The sequence below is a fragment of the Trachemys scripta genome, chromosome 5, assembly GCF_013100865.1.
Source record: "Trachemys scripta elegans isolate TJP31775 chromosome 5, CAS_Tse_1.0, whole genome shotgun sequence".
In the NCBI taxonomy this organism is placed as follows: Eukaryota; Metazoa; Chordata; order Testudines; family Emydidae; genus Trachemys; species Trachemys scripta.
Window position 1 is genome coordinate 79,707,698 of NC_048302.1, and position 17,437 is coordinate 79,725,134.

The 17,437-nt window shown below is 37.6% G+C and overlaps 1 protein-coding gene across 18 annotated transcripts in view; it reads right to left on the reverse strand.

Moving 5' to 3' along the window:
* Positions 1-17,437, reverse strand: part of SORBS2 (sorbin and SH3 domain containing 2) — a 122,807-nt gene that overhangs the window by 51,813 nt on the left and 53,557 nt on the right. For 11 of the 18 annotated variants that reach the window (XM_034772096.1, XM_034772091.1, XM_034772090.1 and 8 more), the window contains 4 exons: positions 12,703-12,817; positions 8,645-8,674; positions 4,667-4,750; positions 2,962-3,018 (listed from right to left, as the gene is read on the reverse strand). In XM_034772096.1, the coding sequence (XP_034627987.1) occupies positions 2,962-3,018; positions 4,667-4,750; positions 8,645-8,674; positions 12,703-12,817 (286 nt within the window). The remainder of the gene's footprint in view (positions 1-2,961; positions 3,019-4,666; positions 4,751-8,644; positions 8,675-12,702; positions 12,818-17,437) is intronic. The other 7 variants (XM_034772092.1, XM_034772079.1, XM_034772078.1 and 4 more) reach the window with 3 other exon arrangements.

Consider the following 17,437-nt stretch of genomic DNA (forward strand, 5'->3'; position numbering starts at 1 on the left):
AATACAAGAGTTTGAGCTTGTGTGGTCCTAGTTAGAGCTATGTTCACTGCCATAACAGTTGCAGATTAATACCAAAGGTGGATTGTCTTATGATATCCCCTTTCCTCTAGAAATCAGAGTGAGACCATCAACTCACATGGTATTAGTCACCAGACACAGAGAGTGATGACTTTAGATCACTTGTAGTGGCCCTTCAAAAAGTGCAGACTGTGGGGACTACAATGTAAACTCCAGCCAAACCTGAACCAAGGAGGACAGAGCCCATTAAAAGTGTGAAGAACTACTATGTCAGCTGAGGCTGTAGTTGAACAACAACGTTTTTTGCTACCCAGCATTGGGACCAGACTGTGATTGGATGAGATGTAACCTCTCACCCCCGCCTTGGTCCATAGAAGGGCCCATCACAATAGCAGTCCCTGTGAGTAGGGACTGTTCAGTTTTTGTTCTTTCCCAGGAACAAATCATCAGGGCTCGAAGTAGGGAGGAGGTAGGGCCTTGTCCCCCGGTCAGCAGCCCAACAAGTCAGAGCCCTAGCCTTTATGAATCGTAGTAGGATTGTGCCCCCTGAGGTACACTCTCTCTGGGTGCTCTCAGGGGCAGTCTGACTTCACCGTCTCCTATGACAGCCTGTCTGTAAATCACACAATCAAGCCCTTACCTTCTAAGATTTTTGTTTATTCTCCAACAAACTCTCCAGGTTGGTAAACAAGGGCATGAGTGTGATCAAAACTAAGACAGACAAAAGTGCATGCTGGCTGCCTTATGTGAGCTCTTTCCTTTCCTCCCTTCAAGACACTGAATCACTTTGATCTTACCCTTCCTTTTCTCTTTAATTTGTGTTTGACTCCCTCTTTGAAGCATTTTGTGCATATGAAAGATGCTATAGTACGCCACATCGTACTAACTTACACCATAGTTTTACATTTTCATGTACAGGATCCTCTAAAAATAAGTGGAGAGTGTATACATTTGACTGCTTACAAAGCTCCTACAGGTGAAGCTGTGTAGAAGGTGGCTAAAGGGGGAGGGCATGTCCTATGTGGTGGAAGGCATTATGTCTTGGAAGGACAGGAGCTGGTATCAATGTTTCTAGCAACACTGTAGGGATCCTCAAAAACAACAAGGAGTCCGGTGGCACCTTAAAGACTAACAGATTTATTTGGGCATAAGCTTTCATGGGTAAAAAAACCTCACTTCTAGGGATCCTGTTCATTAGTTGCCACATGCCATTGTCCTTTCTACCACTTCCAGGAGCTGTCCAATGCACAGCAAGCCACATCCATCAACCCACCTACACATATTCTTTGGGATGTTCAGTACTGCCTAAAGTTCTTGTGCCCCTACTTCCTATACTGCCAACTAATAAAAGGGTAATTTGTAAAATAGCTCAATATGGGAATTAAGCTTTACAAAATGTTGATTTTTTTTTCAGCAAAGCACTTCAGCACATCCTTAATTCCTCCTTATTCAAAAAAGCACTTAAGCACGTGCTCAAAGTTAAGCATGTATCTGACTGCTTTCCTGACCAGGGGATGTTTTGCCAAATCAGGGTCTTTATGGTGACTGATAACAGAGCTAGGAAAAAATGGTGAATGTTTTTCTGTGTCCCCATGAAAATCAGTGTTGATTTTTGGCCATTTATTTGTCATGACTTTGCTCCCCTGAAATTTTGTTTAATCCACTAAATTTCACAAACATTGTATTTTTGAACAAAGTATTGTTGTTTTAAATATTTTCACGAACACCTAAAGTGAAAAATATTTTAGGAAATATTTTTTCAAGAATCACTGCAATTTCACAGACACTCACTTTAAAAAATAGACATGTTTTGTAAATTAAATAAACACAAAACCAACACATTAGTTATAAATATTTTACCCAGCTTTACTGGACACAAACTCCCCTGGGTGGGAGGGATAGCTCAGTGGTTTGAGCATTAGCCTGCTAAACCCAGGGTTGGGAGTTCAATCCTTGAGGAGGCCATTTAGGGATCTGGGGCAAAAATCTGTCAGGGGATTGGTCCTGCTTTGAGCAGGGGGTTGGACTAGATGACCTCCTGAGGTCCCTTCCAAACCTGATATTCTATGATTCTATATCCTGGGTGATTCAAATGGCTTCCTCTGTTATCGACTGAGTGCCCTCAAGACAAGGAGTTGAGGTTTTTGTCAGGTTGCTGAGACTAAAAGCACACTTGAATAGTCTGCAATGCAGTGAACAATGAGGGGGCCATGTTTTTCTTTTAATCCTTGAAGACAATTTTTTTTGGATGGGGGAATGGAAGCTAATCAAGAATCATGAATGACTTAAAACCACATTGTGACAGGACACTGTCTTGTGCTCAAGTACAACATGACATGGGACCAAAAAAAAAAAAGAAAATCTGGATCTGTCCCATTTAGTGCAAGGCAATGGCAGTCAGTCCTGTACTTAATTCTGATGTTATTTAATCAGAATCATGACAACTATCTATTCTTCAGTTACTAATTTACAGCCACAATTCATTGCTGGTTTTCCTGGCTAGGAAATCTAATTATAAATATTTCAGTGAAAAAAAGCTCATCCAACGTGACTTTCACTTGAAGGCTATAATTTGCCACCAGATATATTAATCACAAATCCTGTTCTTGTAGACTGGGTTAATTGGTATCTAAAATCAATGCATAACTGAGGAAGTGGGAATATATTAAGATTTAGAAACATATGGTTTATTTTTTAATTTTGAATGTGACTCTCGGTGATTTTGGAATATGGACTCAGTTTCTAGTGTAATAAGAACATCATCCATATGCGCTAGTGATCTGGAAAGATATAAAGACAAAGATGAAATGATACCAAATTATGAATGGCCCAGGAGTTATTGGTAGGAAACCACTAAACATTAACAAACTCAGATATGATAGTGAGTGTCATGCTCTTGTTTCCCAAGCAAATCGTCTGAACAAGAAAGAATGCTTCATTTACCTCATTGGAAACACCGGGAGAATTGTCTTGAACATAGTCCAAAAGCTTTTTAGGAGGCTGCACCATATAAGCAGAAGTGTAGAGATGAAATGGAGGAGTATCAATGGCAGCAAGGAATGAAACATGTGGAGAAGGTGACATAGTTAGAAACTGAGTGTTGACAGCATCAGATACAAGAGTGACACATATGCAGCAAAATGGGGGTTCACTGGAAGGAAGAGCGTGGTACAATAATTTTGCAATAATATCAAGCATCTTAATAAAATGTTAGTAATTTTAGTGAGTAAAACTTCCAACTTAAAATGTGAATAGTTGAATTAATACCAACAGTTTAAAAACTGGTAGGACAGAAGAATGTAGAATAAAGGATTGAGTATTTATGGCCTGCTGGTGAAATTTCTATATGGACTTTACCTTATAGAGGATATTAATGACAACTAGTGATATTTTTGTCTCTAGATAGAAATTTTTTTAGCCTGCCTACGCCCTGCCTACATATGGATGAATGATGATAAAAACAGTTTTAAAAGCTAGATAAAATGAGGTTAAAGTTAGTCTGTTTGATGAAAATATGAGGATGTATTGCAGACTGTTGGACTACAAATTAAAAAAATACTTAAATATGAAATGCATTGTTTCAGTGAAAAAAAATAGGATTACATATCTAAAGCTTTAAAAATAATTGAATGGTTTGTATTAATATATATGGGTTTGCAGTCCTTTTCAGTTGCATATACAGGGCTTGCTTCTGCTCTCATTGAAGTCAATAGGGGCTTTGTTATTGACTTAGTGAACGCTGGAGCAGACTCAAAGAGTGTGCAGTTTCAAGTAGATGTCTAGTTTAAATTAAAACTAACAACACCTATTTAAGTATAAAATTATATATCCTGCACGTATGTGTGTGTGGGTGAGAGAGAGGCACACGCATACAAAACAGGCACCATTTAAAAATGCAACATCGGTGTATTTATCACTGTAACACTGCAGTTACTGTAGATGCTTGTGTCAAATGTTGACTCCCCCCCTCTCTTTGAATCCCTACCCTCCAAAAGTCAACACTTATTGCCACAAACACCTGCATTAACTGTACTATCGACTATACTTAGGATGGAGATTCCATAGTGACAAGCATACCAATGTTGAGTTTCCAAATGGCGCCCATATTGTGTGGGTGTGTATGTGTATTAAAAGTAGACACATTCCTTCATACAAAACTGAGTGCTTTTGGCTTTGGAATCTATAATTTTTAAAAATGTCTTCTACTCTTGATAATTTAATCAATCTAATCTTTCCAAATGCAAAAATTTAGTAAAAGTCAAAAACAATTATGTTTTATATACAGCTGATATTACACTTAGCAACAAGTATATTACCACTTATTCTATGTAGTCTATGCACCTTAATTAGTGATTAAAATCAATGTTTTGGCAGATTAAGCACTCAAAGAAAATGGCCGAATGTATACATTGGACCCAATTCTCAGGTAAAACTCCTATGGACTTCAGTGGGCTATTTTCCTGAGTTGTGAATCAAAAATTGGGCCCATATTATATAGAAACATACGTTAGCATACACTGATGAAAATGTAATACTGATGAGTTTAATGTAATGAGGAAGATAGAGGCACATCTGTTTGGTATTTGGTGAATTGTATTTTAGCAATATTATCCTAATGTTTAAATATTAATATTCTATCCTCACTTACCGGACATCCAAACTCCAGTTCTGAAAAGAATTTATACCAGGGTTCATTTTCTAAATCTATGTCATCTGGGTTTATGTGATCAGTCTGGAGCCGTTGTGAAGGAAAAGGGAAGGAAAAGGCACACACTGAGCAAAGTGCTGGAAATGTCATGTCACATTAACACCACAAACACACACACAAAACAAATAATAGGGGAAAAGGGAATGAAATAAAACCAAAGAATGAAGATGGGATTCCATATGGAACATGTTTTTGTTCAAGAGCAGTCATAGACTAACTGTTTTAAAAGGCCTCTTTTTTTCAGCTTGCTCTTCTAGTGGTCATTCATAATGTTGCACAAAATATGGAAAATGTCAAGCACTTTAAAAATAATTTTTCAAAAGCTGAGTATTATCTTTGGCAGCATAAACAATTAGGATCTAAAACCTATTATGTGTCCTGTAAAAGAAAGGAGCATAATTATAGAACAAATGTAATGGCTGTTTTCTTCTTTAGTGTGTACAAAAAAGTGCCCAAACTGACTAATGGGTAAATAGACACACATGATTTTAGCCATGTTGCTTTCAGCCACTCTTGGTCTTTTTATGAAAGAAGGCATGTTAATTCTGTATCTTTTCAACCTGAAGCTAAGCACACAGCACAGATAAGCAATATGCATCATGCAGGAATGATTATGTTAAAAAGCCATTTCAGCCTATGTAATGAAACTGCCATCTATTTAAATCATCTTGTTTGAAATTTATATTAGTAGTAATTATGGATTCGAAGTACTTTTGGGTTTTTTTAAACTCTTTTGTCTAATGCAGACCTTTTGATTTCATTATTTTATATTGTCAATGCATTAATTTTCATATGAAATTTTTCACATTTTGCAGCAAAAAATGGGAACAAGTATGAATTACAGCTAGTGGGCTGCCACCTTGGCCAACACATCTGGGACTGAATTGAACAGCCCCCTCACTCCCCTTATTCTTAAACTCATATGATTGTATTTCATACCTCATAAACTAACTAAGCCAATGCCTTCCTGAAGAATTATGTTGGCGATTCAGTGGGCAACGCTGCCCTGAGTCAAGTTGGAGCCAATGTCTCAATATGACATTATGGGGCATAGTTAGGGTGACCATATTTCCCAAAGGGAGAATGGGACACCACATGGGGTTAGCCCACACCCGCCCACACACCCCCTGCAGGGCTGGCCCGAGCCGCTTGCCAGAGCCTTGCCTCCCCGCCCCACACAGGGCTAGCATCGCTGCTTGCCCAAGCCCTGCCTGTCCCCCGCACAAGGCTGGTGCTGGCATTGTTGCCCTGACTACCCTCCGCCCAAACCCTGCCTCCCCCTCTGCATGAGGCTGGCATCGCTGCTTGCGCCCTCCTCCCCTCGCACGTTCCTCTGCACCCCACTTTTTTGACAAATGCCCACTTTTGTCAAAAAAGTCAGGACAGGGCTTAAAAAAAGGAATGCCCTGGCCAAAATGGGTCATATGGTCACCATAGGCATAGTGCTATTTTTTTTTCATTAAAAATAGCGCTGTGGTCTGGACCATTTACAGTAATTAAACATCCCATGGCATTTTTCTAGCAGAAACTCAAAGGGTTTGATTTAATCACAACAGATCACCAATCTTGATCTGTTGAATAATTAACAGCACTATTGATCTAGGTATTTATAAGATATTACTATAGCACCTGAGCACTACCCAAGACTACAGATTTATCCTCACAGCACTCCTCAGATGTAGGGGAAACGTTATTCCAGTTTTACAGATGGGGAACTGAAGCCCAGAGATAAATTACTTGCCTATATCACGTACCAGAGAAGGAAGTGATTTCAGATCTCCCGAGTCATACTCTTATACTCCAACCATAAGATCATCCTTCATCTCTACAATATTTATAGTTCAATATTACTATTGGCAGTCTTCTGTGATTCAGTACAACATACCTTCCAAGACTTTAACAGAAAAATTACATTGAATTTGGCTTCATGAATTGCCCAGTCCGGAATTGCTACTTTATTAGTCTTGAATTAAATATGCCTATTTTAGAAGAGCACAAACTACAGAAGTCTAGTATATGATAACTGAAGAGAGATGAATACAGTACAAAGGAAAACATCTGAAAAAAATCATGAATGCAGAGAACTAATCAGTAATACATCCTACTCTTCAAATTACAATATTTGGATTATTCCATTTTTTGCACACCTTTTTTGAAACACACCATGATTCTGAACTAGATAACCTGGGCAAAAGATAAAAAAATACTGGTTTGTCCTCATTCCCATAGACTAAGGGCTTGTCTACGCAGTGGGGTAATGTGCTCTATAGGAGTATGATTGCTAAAATGCACTAACATACTGTGCATTAATTGGGCCATGTAGATCCTGCTGGTGCTCTAACACAGTGCTGTTTGAAACAGTACTATGTTAAGGTGCATTAGGGAACCTTTAGTTCACAACAGGAGGATCTGCATGGACCAATTAATGCACAACACGTTAGAGCGTCTTAGAAAACGCACTTCTGTAAAGCACATTATCTCATGGCATAGACAAGCCCTGAGTTACACTATATTTAAGACAGAAGAGCACTTTATATAGATTTTCATACCAAAGAGGGCATTTTTCCTTAAAGTCACATTGACATATGGAGTAGCTTAATAGTTGGTTCAGGAAATCATAGAGCTAACCTACAGTGAATCAGTGTGCCCTGGATAACAACATTTCCGGCTACACCAGCAAAGAAGTAAGTGGTGTTCCTTATAGGAAATGGATCAGTCAGACACTTGGGTTCTATGCTGCATCTCCTGAAACAGGGCGGCAAGAGAGTGCAGTATGGGGCCTCATATGCCAGCCCAAAGCAGCTGCAGGGATTGGCTTCCAGACTGTTATGACCCACCAAAGCAGCCCATAGGGATTGAAGTGGAGGCCAAAATCTTACCATTCCTTCTCGTCATCCTAAAATGTCTTGATTTAAAAACAAATAGAAGGCTGTATTTCTGCTTGTTCAGAGAAAGCTGGAAATGACAGATTTGTCTGGAGTTTCACAGTCTTTGAATTGTTCAGGACCCTTATATAATATCCTGCGAAGAATAGCATGAGTACACAAAGAACTAGAACAACACGAGGCTTTCTCCATGCGGGTAAGACACATTGTTTTGTTACATATTCAGCAGCAGAGGGCAGCAAATTTAACCAAAAGGGCCTGGTGCAAGTGGTGCAACTATAGCTAACATGGTTCTAAGTTTTTTGTAGCTTATCATAGTGAGTTTGCTGGATGCTGAGCTCTGCCTCTTTTCAAGTATTGAATAGAGCTTTAGCCACACAACTCCCACTGACTATAATGGGAATCATTTGTCTGAAAAGTCTGTTCAGGGCTTTGAAAATGTACATCTTAAACTACATCCTCCATTTCATGTGTTAGGATCATATAAGGCCAATTGCTTTCACCTGGCTGTCAGTCCCCCCTCTGCTGAATAGACCTTTTTTCTTTGTTCTTCTCACTATGATTCTTAGAAAGGCAAATCTATTTTGACACAAGAAAATAAATTTTGGCTCTATCTCCTAAACTAGATTTGAATAGATCCAGGGTATCGAGGACATGTAAATCCTAGAAGGGTGCTATTCCCTTTATGACATGCTAGTTAACACAGACAACATTCCTGTACTTTACGCTGTAACTTACTCATTCAATACATTTTTAATTACTTATAGCAGGTTGAGAATTTCTCCCACAATGCATAAAGATTTAGAAAGAATCTTTATTCTTGTGTCCTTTACAAAGAGTATTCAGCACAACATTCTATCAATGTATTTAAAACATAGGAAAAATTACTGGACAATATGGACTGCATTTTCAAAAGTGGCTTCTATATTTTCACTTGGAATTTTGCCTGGGTGACTTTGATCTATATAAACATGCATTTACAGGCACAAACCACGTGTATATGTGAAAAGTGTGTAGTTAAATGGCTACTGACCCAATTTCCTTGGATGGATGGAACCACATTCTGTGGATGGATATTCAGAGGTAAGGTTAAGGTCTCTTTGAAAATATGGCCAGTGTGTTTATCATGACTTCATCTTAATTTGCCCCTTCTATTCTTGGTCCCTAAAAGGAATCTCTCTTTCTACTTGTTTTCTTATGGCTGTTTTGGCTCCAGGTCCATTACAGGTTGGTTAATTCTTGTGTCTTTGTGACAACAAAGCACCTCTTTAATGTGCTAGAGAGTTGAATTTCTAATTCCAGCTTAAAGGAATTTAAAATAACATTCCTGGCTGACACAATGGGCCATTCCAGTTCAAACACTGATTTTGTGTGTTGCAATTACAAGCTTGTAAAGTCAGAGTCAAACAAATCTGCATGCTGTAGGTTAAAAAACAGCCCCAAATTTCTCCACACAGGAACAAAAAAGTTTACTACTCCTTGCTGTTACTGCTAAAGGACATACAGTAATACTTCTGTATTTCTACCCTTATTAAGATGAATTAATTCTCTTGCATATGAAGACAATGTGAATTTTGCATTTAAAACAACTGCAAGATCAGGCCCAGTGTAAAAAAGTTCAGACCTGAAATTGATATAACGTGAAATTATCAAACTTTTGTGTTGATTGCCCTTATATAATGTGCATTAAATACCTACTAAAAATCTACCACTTGTCACAATTTTTTTTATAAGAATCTTTTTTGTAGGACCACCAAAAACTTTCTTTGTTGGCTTTATTGCAGATGTAGACTAATACAATTTTCTTAGAACTGGCATAACATCAGTGATGCTGGTGTACAAATAAGCAAAGAACATCATCTTTAGTTCCATTAGAAATCTGGGGAAATATATTTGCCAAATGCAAAAGGATGAATTTGGTAGAGGACAAAATTTTAAGTTTGTAAGAGTAAAATAAATCCAAAGTATTAAATAGTAACTCACTATCTTATTTTAAATTCATAAGTGATAATTCTACATACTTATTAGGCTACTGAATCAGATACTACCTTACCTGATATTTAGCCGAACTGCCTCTGCTGGAAGACTATTCCACAGCCTAATACATCTCACTGTCAAGATGCTTTCCCTAAAATTCAGTCTAAATTTTATTTTTCTTAATTTCATTCTGTTGCTCCTAGTTATACTCTCCAAAGCAGCATCCTAAATAATTCCTCTTCCTCCTCATGGTTTATACTCTTCAATATTGGTAGACATCCTCAATAGTCTCTTACCAAGTTATGCATATTCAGTCATTTTATCTTTACTCATAAGCCAATCCGCTCCAGTCCCTGATCATTTTTGTTGCTGTTCTCTGGACTCCCTCAGCTTTGTCAATATCTTTCTTCTAATGTGCCTAGAATTGAAAGCAACATGCCAGGTATGTCACACTAGAGCCACACAGAAAGGACCTATTACCTCCCTCCTTGGTGATGTGAGGCTGCTGCACACATGATGCTGCAACCTTAAATTGCATTGGCTTTTTTTGTATCCATAGCACATAGCAAATCAGTCATGATTTTGCAATCTATCACTCATAAATCTTTTTCAACATTCCTGTTTCCCAGGCTGCTCCCTACCATTCAGTACATTGCTTTTGAATTATTTATCTGCAGACATATTAGTTTGCATTTTTCCAAGATGAATCTCATTTTGTTATTTTCTTCTTATGTTTCTAATCTCTCTAGGTCTCTTTGGAATGGTCACAATTTAGTATCATCTGAGAATTTCACTAGCATTCTGTTCACTTCCTCTTCTAGATCACTGAGGAAGATGTTGAATAATACTGAACCTAACATAGATTTTAGCAGACTGTTCTACTTTCTTAACTTGATACACTGCCATGTATTATTTTCCTTTGTCTAGTCTTTTAGCCAGTTTTCAATTGAATTTGCCATGTAAGATTTAATGAATACAGTATACAATGCTTTATACAATATATTTAGATTTAATTATTGCATACTGCCTTTCTTTCATCCATTAATATTGTAATTCTGCCAGAAAAGCAATATATTACTTCATGTAACTTAACTTTTATAATCAATAGCAGTTACTCTCTGGAAATTTCTAAACTGATGTTATGCTGATAGCTTAGCACTGTGTTAATGGATTTAGAAACTGCTCAAAAGGAAGCCATCTTAGTGGCAGCACACTGTATTTTGCATAAATTCCTCATTACCATTTTGAAAATTGAAATTCATAGCATTGAAACGTTCCCCTCCCAAATTTATTAATACTGTAGTTCCATTTTCACACTTTGAGAACACTTGCTGTGCAAAGAGATGATTGCCTGTAACTACATCAGCCATGTCTGATCTTGCAACCTTTTGGAGTAGTTCACTGACTGCAAAGTGTCTGTGTCAGTGAGTAAGGATTACTTGTGGAAGAAAAGGTTGCAGGATTAGGCCCCAAGTCCTCCCCATCCAATCAGAAAACAAGAAAGCTTTTCTACTGGAAAAGCTTATTTTATTTGCTTAAGAAATTTCCAGCAATGTTCAAATATTTTTAGCAAAAAAATCACAACTTATTTCATCTTATCTCTTTATTAAAGTTGAAAAATTATATTATCACATTCCTCAGCATTGCAGGTCCAGTATGAAATTACTCTTGTTGTTTATTTTTCATATCACAAAGTCAAAATTTATTAGAGATGTGTGTCCTCACATGAAATAGCTCTGTAATTTTCAAAAAGCCAATTTTTACCTTCAGCCTCCCACTTCTCACTTGCTGAAGATTGTTTGCAATTGAAAAGGTTAGTAAATGGCCCTATCAGTAATACAGCCACTGTGATAGAAAAATCACTCAGCAAAAATATAATTACTTTTTCACAGAACTGTTTGTAAATTCAGCTTGACAATAAACTACCAACTCTCATAAGTCAGGGAGATTTTGATAAATCATTAGAACTATTAATTAGTTCAGTCAGTTTAAATGGCCTGTGCTGAAAAGTGAAATTTCCCTTTGAAAGAAAGTCCCAGTTCTGTAAGAGCCCTATTTCATAGAATCACACAGTTTGCTATAGAAGCTAGTTAACCAGACCCACATTATTACATAAACCATAGAAAAATATGATGAAACAGAGCCATCAGTGCAATTATTTAACATACTGTTGACATATTATATATGCCACAATCCATGCATGCAATACATTTATTTATTTTTAGATTAATAAAATGAGCCCTCTGAATTTATGTATAATAATACTAATGTAATACTGATATAATATTGTAATACTAATATTATAATACCACATATAATATTTACATAAATTCCCCCTTTAAACATGACTCCATCAACCATTCCATCTCGTGGAAAAAAGATACCATGATATGCATCAAGCTCCATAAATTATGGGGTATTGGAACACTACCAGGGTACAGTAGAAGAGCTGGTTGCATATGCCTTTTCAGTGAATGGAAACTTAGATTAGTGATAATTTTGCAAGCATTAGATTTCAGCCTTATTAGACATGCTTGTGAGGAATATCACAACTACAGACATATGGCTCAGAAAACAGCAATACAATTTTTTTAGTCACGGGTTAGTGTACAGGCAACCAATGTTCTTGAGATGATACCATTAGGCACATATCCAGAAAACACACTGTAGGATTTTTTTTTCTGGACTATCTAGTGACATACCACCACAGCCACGTGCATAACTCCTATGTTAATCGTATGTGTTGCTAAAATTATTGTAAACAGGTGACAAACTGACTGCTGAATATGCATTCAAATTGCTACAAGTAATTTCCATGAACTTACATCTAACATGTGAAATCTAAAAGGAGTTTAATTTCTCACAGTGATTCTTTGACTTCTTTTTAATGCCAAAGAAGCTAAATTGAACAAGTAAATCAAGCCAGTCCCAAATTATCTACACAACCATCCAGGAGGATCTAGGCAGAATTTACCACATGAGCTGACCAAACTCCAAATACAAAAATGGATATTCAATACTAACTAGTTATAATTTGCAGTTAAAATAATAAGCAAAAATTTAACTCCCTCTAAGCCTTTTGTTGTGGGAAAACGTTTCAAATACACCTCTTACCGGTCTTTCATGTTCAAGAATAGATGATTTCCCCGGCTCGTATTCAAAAATACTTCTTGGTTCAGAACGGAATTTGCGGGTATCTACTTTTCTGTCAGGAGGATCCCAGTCATTTCTAAATAACAAATATAAACAGTTGAGCGAGATTGTCTTTTCCATCAACACTGCAGCTCTGTAAAAGGCATCTACATATGTCAGGAGTTACACTGCACCATACAATTTGCTCTCTCTTCCCAACCTCAGTCATGAAAGTTACAGCCAACCTCACCAGGTTACGCAATAGTAGAAAACATGCAGATTTTAGTCTACTGGATGTTGATTTTATTCTACATTTTTAGTACATACTAGAGATAAAATCCTTCTTGTCTCACTCACACAGTTAGTCCACTGACTTCAAGGGGCTATTCACAAGAGGAAAGTGAACAGGATTTGGCCCAAAATGCATGAATAGAATATTAAGACAGAGACATAACCCTCAAAAGGAAGGAATTATGAATTAAGCAAAGCTTATCCCCCTTAACTTACTCCATGTGTCTATGCCTGTGTCTACACTAGCCTTTTTCTTTCCTACTATTGCTAACACTGGTGCAGTTTTACTGGTGATAGCAATAGTGGGGATGCTAGTGTAATGTTTGTTCCACAGTAAATCTGAAATTTATATAGAGAGGTTTTATGCATTTGAAATGTACATTAAAAGTAGCAAACATGACTAAATCTCCTCACAATATTATTATAGATATTGATATAAATTATTGATATACATTTCCCACTGCTGCTGTTCCATATGTCATAGCAATGGTGGGAGTGGTAACGTAGACAGGATACAACCAGTATTTTTACCACTCTATTGGGTGTACTAGCTCTGAGCAGGTTGAGATGACAGGTGGTTAAAATGCTGGTGACCATCAGAAGCATTTATTTGATCATACATGCAAATCCAGTAAAACGTAAAGAAACTTTAATTGTGTAGGTAAATGCTAAATGCTTTAGTCACTGGACAAAGCTTTCATATATACATACTGATTAAATTATATAGTTAGCAAAATGTTTCATGCTTGATAACCTCAGGAACAATATTTAAAGAAAATAGTATAATGGATGCTCGGTATGCTGACCAGTAGCTGTATTCTTCTCACTTGTTTGTGTTCAGATACACTGTTCAACTGGAAGTTTGCTTACTCAAATAAATGATCATTTCAGTTAATCTTTATAAGCTTTTCAGGTCAGGCACCTTGAGTGCAATTCTGGTCCTACTTATTCAATGGCAGTTGACTTCAACAGAACCAAGACTTCATCCATTATCTTCATCACTATAAATTGCCTAGCAGCTTGTTGGTGCTATCCACTAAAAGAAATCACTTGTATTCTATTTTAATTAGTTTCTTATATTGCATCCCTCACCATAATATCTCAGTACTTATTTGGACTACATTTCATTTGTGGTTGTCACCTAGTTGTTATAATGGCAGGAACTTTCATTTCAGGGCAGTTTTTGCCATCACTAGCCTTAGTGTATTTAGGATGACTGCAGCCTACGTGTCTTTTTAATTAGAAGTGTGGCAAATGGCCCACCAGTAACTCATGGGGGAGAGTCACTGGTAATTGCTGCATGTGTTCACAGTAAGAGCTAGCAAATCCTGGTAAGTTACGTCAGCCTATGTTACATCATATGATGTGACCTAGCTGGAAGTGACCTGACATTAAGCAAAGCACACGTCATGTTTTATCATGTGCTTAAAAAAAAAATCTATATAGCAGCTTTTCTGTTGAAAGTGGACAGCACAGGTATGTTTGTAGGAGCAAGTGCTGGGATACAGATATCTCTGCTGTTGGGTTGCTGTACTTTTCAAGCAAAGTAAAACCATTTTGTTCACTTACTTTATATTTTAACTGGGAAGAAATTATGGTTTCAGAGCAGAAAATTGAAATTATGCCTCCCAAGAATGAATGAGAATATGGAACTGTTCGGTATAGGCTACATTTTATTCAAAATAACTCAGAGAATTTAATTTTAAAAACAAAAAATTGTCATTAAAATTTAGATTCATACTCATTTTATTTCATTTACAATTTTTAGCCCTTAATCCCTTATGTGCTGTGACTTCTTGTGTCTGCCTGATAATGTGAAGCATACCATATCTTGCCTCCCAGCTCCAAAGATGTGATGCGTGTGGACCCTAACCTTCTTAGGTGAGGGTTTAAATGCTTTGGTTTCATAGACAATTAAAAATCTCCTAGTCACAAGAAAGACTCACTCTTTTAATGCTGGTGCCATGGCTGACTGGGCATTACAGCGGTCATGAGTACACAAAACTAAAGACTTCAGAATTCCCCAATCTGGAGAACTTGGATTTCTTCAGTCAGTCTCGCCATCCAGCAGATTAAAATAGAGGGGTGACATATCCAAATTAATGTCTGGAATGGTTTCCTCCAGGCAGAATGAATTGCAAGAGACCTTGGTTCCTGGCTCCTAAAAGGATCTTCACTCTATCTGGCCAGATGGCAGGACTATCACCACAACTCCAGAATTTGGGTAGAGGTAAGCTGTTCTACATTTCTGTATGGCATGCTAACAAAAGCTTACACTGTTATCACTAGTATAGGTCCTTATCCTGCCCTGGCCAACCAGACCATGGCAACAGCCATCAAGCTTAAACAATGTTTTTGTTCTGGGAAAAACTAAGGCCCTAACGTACAGAAGACAGACAGGAATGCAAAAGTAATTTATTTTCACCTGATATAAGACATTTCTTAAAAGTGAAACCAAACCAATTAAACTTGGGTTCAAGTGCTTAGTCCTGAGTCGAGCTGTTAGAAGCATTATTATATGATCTTAGAATATTAGAATATTATGAGATGAAAATATATTACATTCCACTCCTTGCTTACATTGATAGTAGAGTAAAACAAATTAGTTATCTTTTGGAATGAATTTATATACAGATATTTTGAAAAGCTGCAATGATAGGATCAATTGGTTGAATGTTCAAAAGCTCCTAATTTTCTTTTCCTACAATACATTCTGTAGATTACTAAGGGATTTTTTTGTTTGATTGTTGTTTTTCAAATTCAGTGTCTGATAAAGTTTAGTATTCATTGCATAGCATTCCTTTTATAGATATAAAAGACATTTCCTGCTATCAACAAGATAGAATGGGCCAAATTCTGCTCTTATTTATATGGTGCCTCCAAGATACTGGAAGCTGCATCCATAACTTGGGGCAGAATTTGGCCCATTTTGTTTTCTTAAAATGCATTGCTGTTAATATTTAGAAATAGTTAATGTAAAACTATATTTTGAACTACTACCTGTAAATTTCTAGGGTCTGCATGTATGAAAATAAAAAGTTTGCTCCAGCACTGGAACTTGTAATTGCAATAAATAGTACAGCACTTTTCATTTAATCTGATCTCCTTTGACTAAAGGGATAGGGGATTCTTTCCTGAACTAACAGGATTTAGCTCTTGGCGGGCTGAGTATTAATTCCAACACTAGGATTTGTGCTACTGCAGCAAGAGAGGCAGGAAAATGGGGAGAAAATGCCCAAGTCCCTTCAATCTGAAACCCTTCTTCTACTTCAAAAGAAGAGATAGGGAAGTGGGAGGAGGATATGGAATTTTCCTCATCATGTCGCCAAAGATGTGCCACACAAACATCTCAGATGGGGCTGGTCCACTTACTGTATTCTGTTACAATTTTGCTTGCAATTTGCAAAATCACTTACATCCTGCTCTCTGCTAGGAGGCTTCATAAAAGGGCTTTCTGGATGTTTACGCGGGGAAGAAAAAAAAAAAAACACCCCGCGGCAGCAAGTCTCAGAGCTTGGGTCTACAGATTTGGGTTCCCCCAGCTTGTGCTATGGGGCTTAAAAATAGCCATGTAGACATTTGGGCTTGGGCTGGAGCTCTTGAGTCCCACCCATTTCACCTGATTTCAGAACCCAAGCTCCAGCCTGAATGGGAACATCTACACAGCTATTTTTAGTGCTGCAGTGTGAGTCTGGCGAGCCAGAGTCTGTCGACCCAGGCTCTTAGACTTGCCACCACTGGTGATTTTTTGGAGTGCCGATGTACCCAAGGTCTCAAAATTACTTTTATGCATTAGCACAAAGTCATAGTGAGAAATGGTCATTGCAGTCTGGATCATTCTGAAATACAGGAGGCAGGATAGTCCCATGGAAAAGAGTGGATGTTCAATATGCTTTATAAGATATTATTGGCATGAGACTTCCTAGGCTGCTTAAGTACCAGTGCCAGACAAGACAGCATCAAGCACAGTGCCCACACTGAAGCAATAACATCATTTAATATCTGAATGCCCCACTGAGTCATGGCCTTGTTTTCATAAGAACATAAGAATGGCCATACTGGGTCAGACCAATGCCGACAGTGGCCAATGCCAGGTGCTTCACAGGGAATGAAAAGAAAACAGCAGTTTATCAAATGATCTATGTCCTGTTGTCCAGTCCCAGTTTTTGGCAGTCAGACGTTTAGAGCATGGGGCTGTATCCATGATCATCATGGCTAATAGCCACTGATGGATGTATCCTCCATGAATGTATCTAATTCTTTTTTGAACCCTGTTATAGTTTTGGCCTTCACAACATCCCCTGGCAACAAGTTCCACAGGTTGACTGGGAGTTGTGTGAAGAAATACTTCCTTATGTTTGTTTTAAAGCTACTGCCCATTAATTTCATCGGGTGACCCCTGGTTCTTATGTTGTGTGAAGGGGTA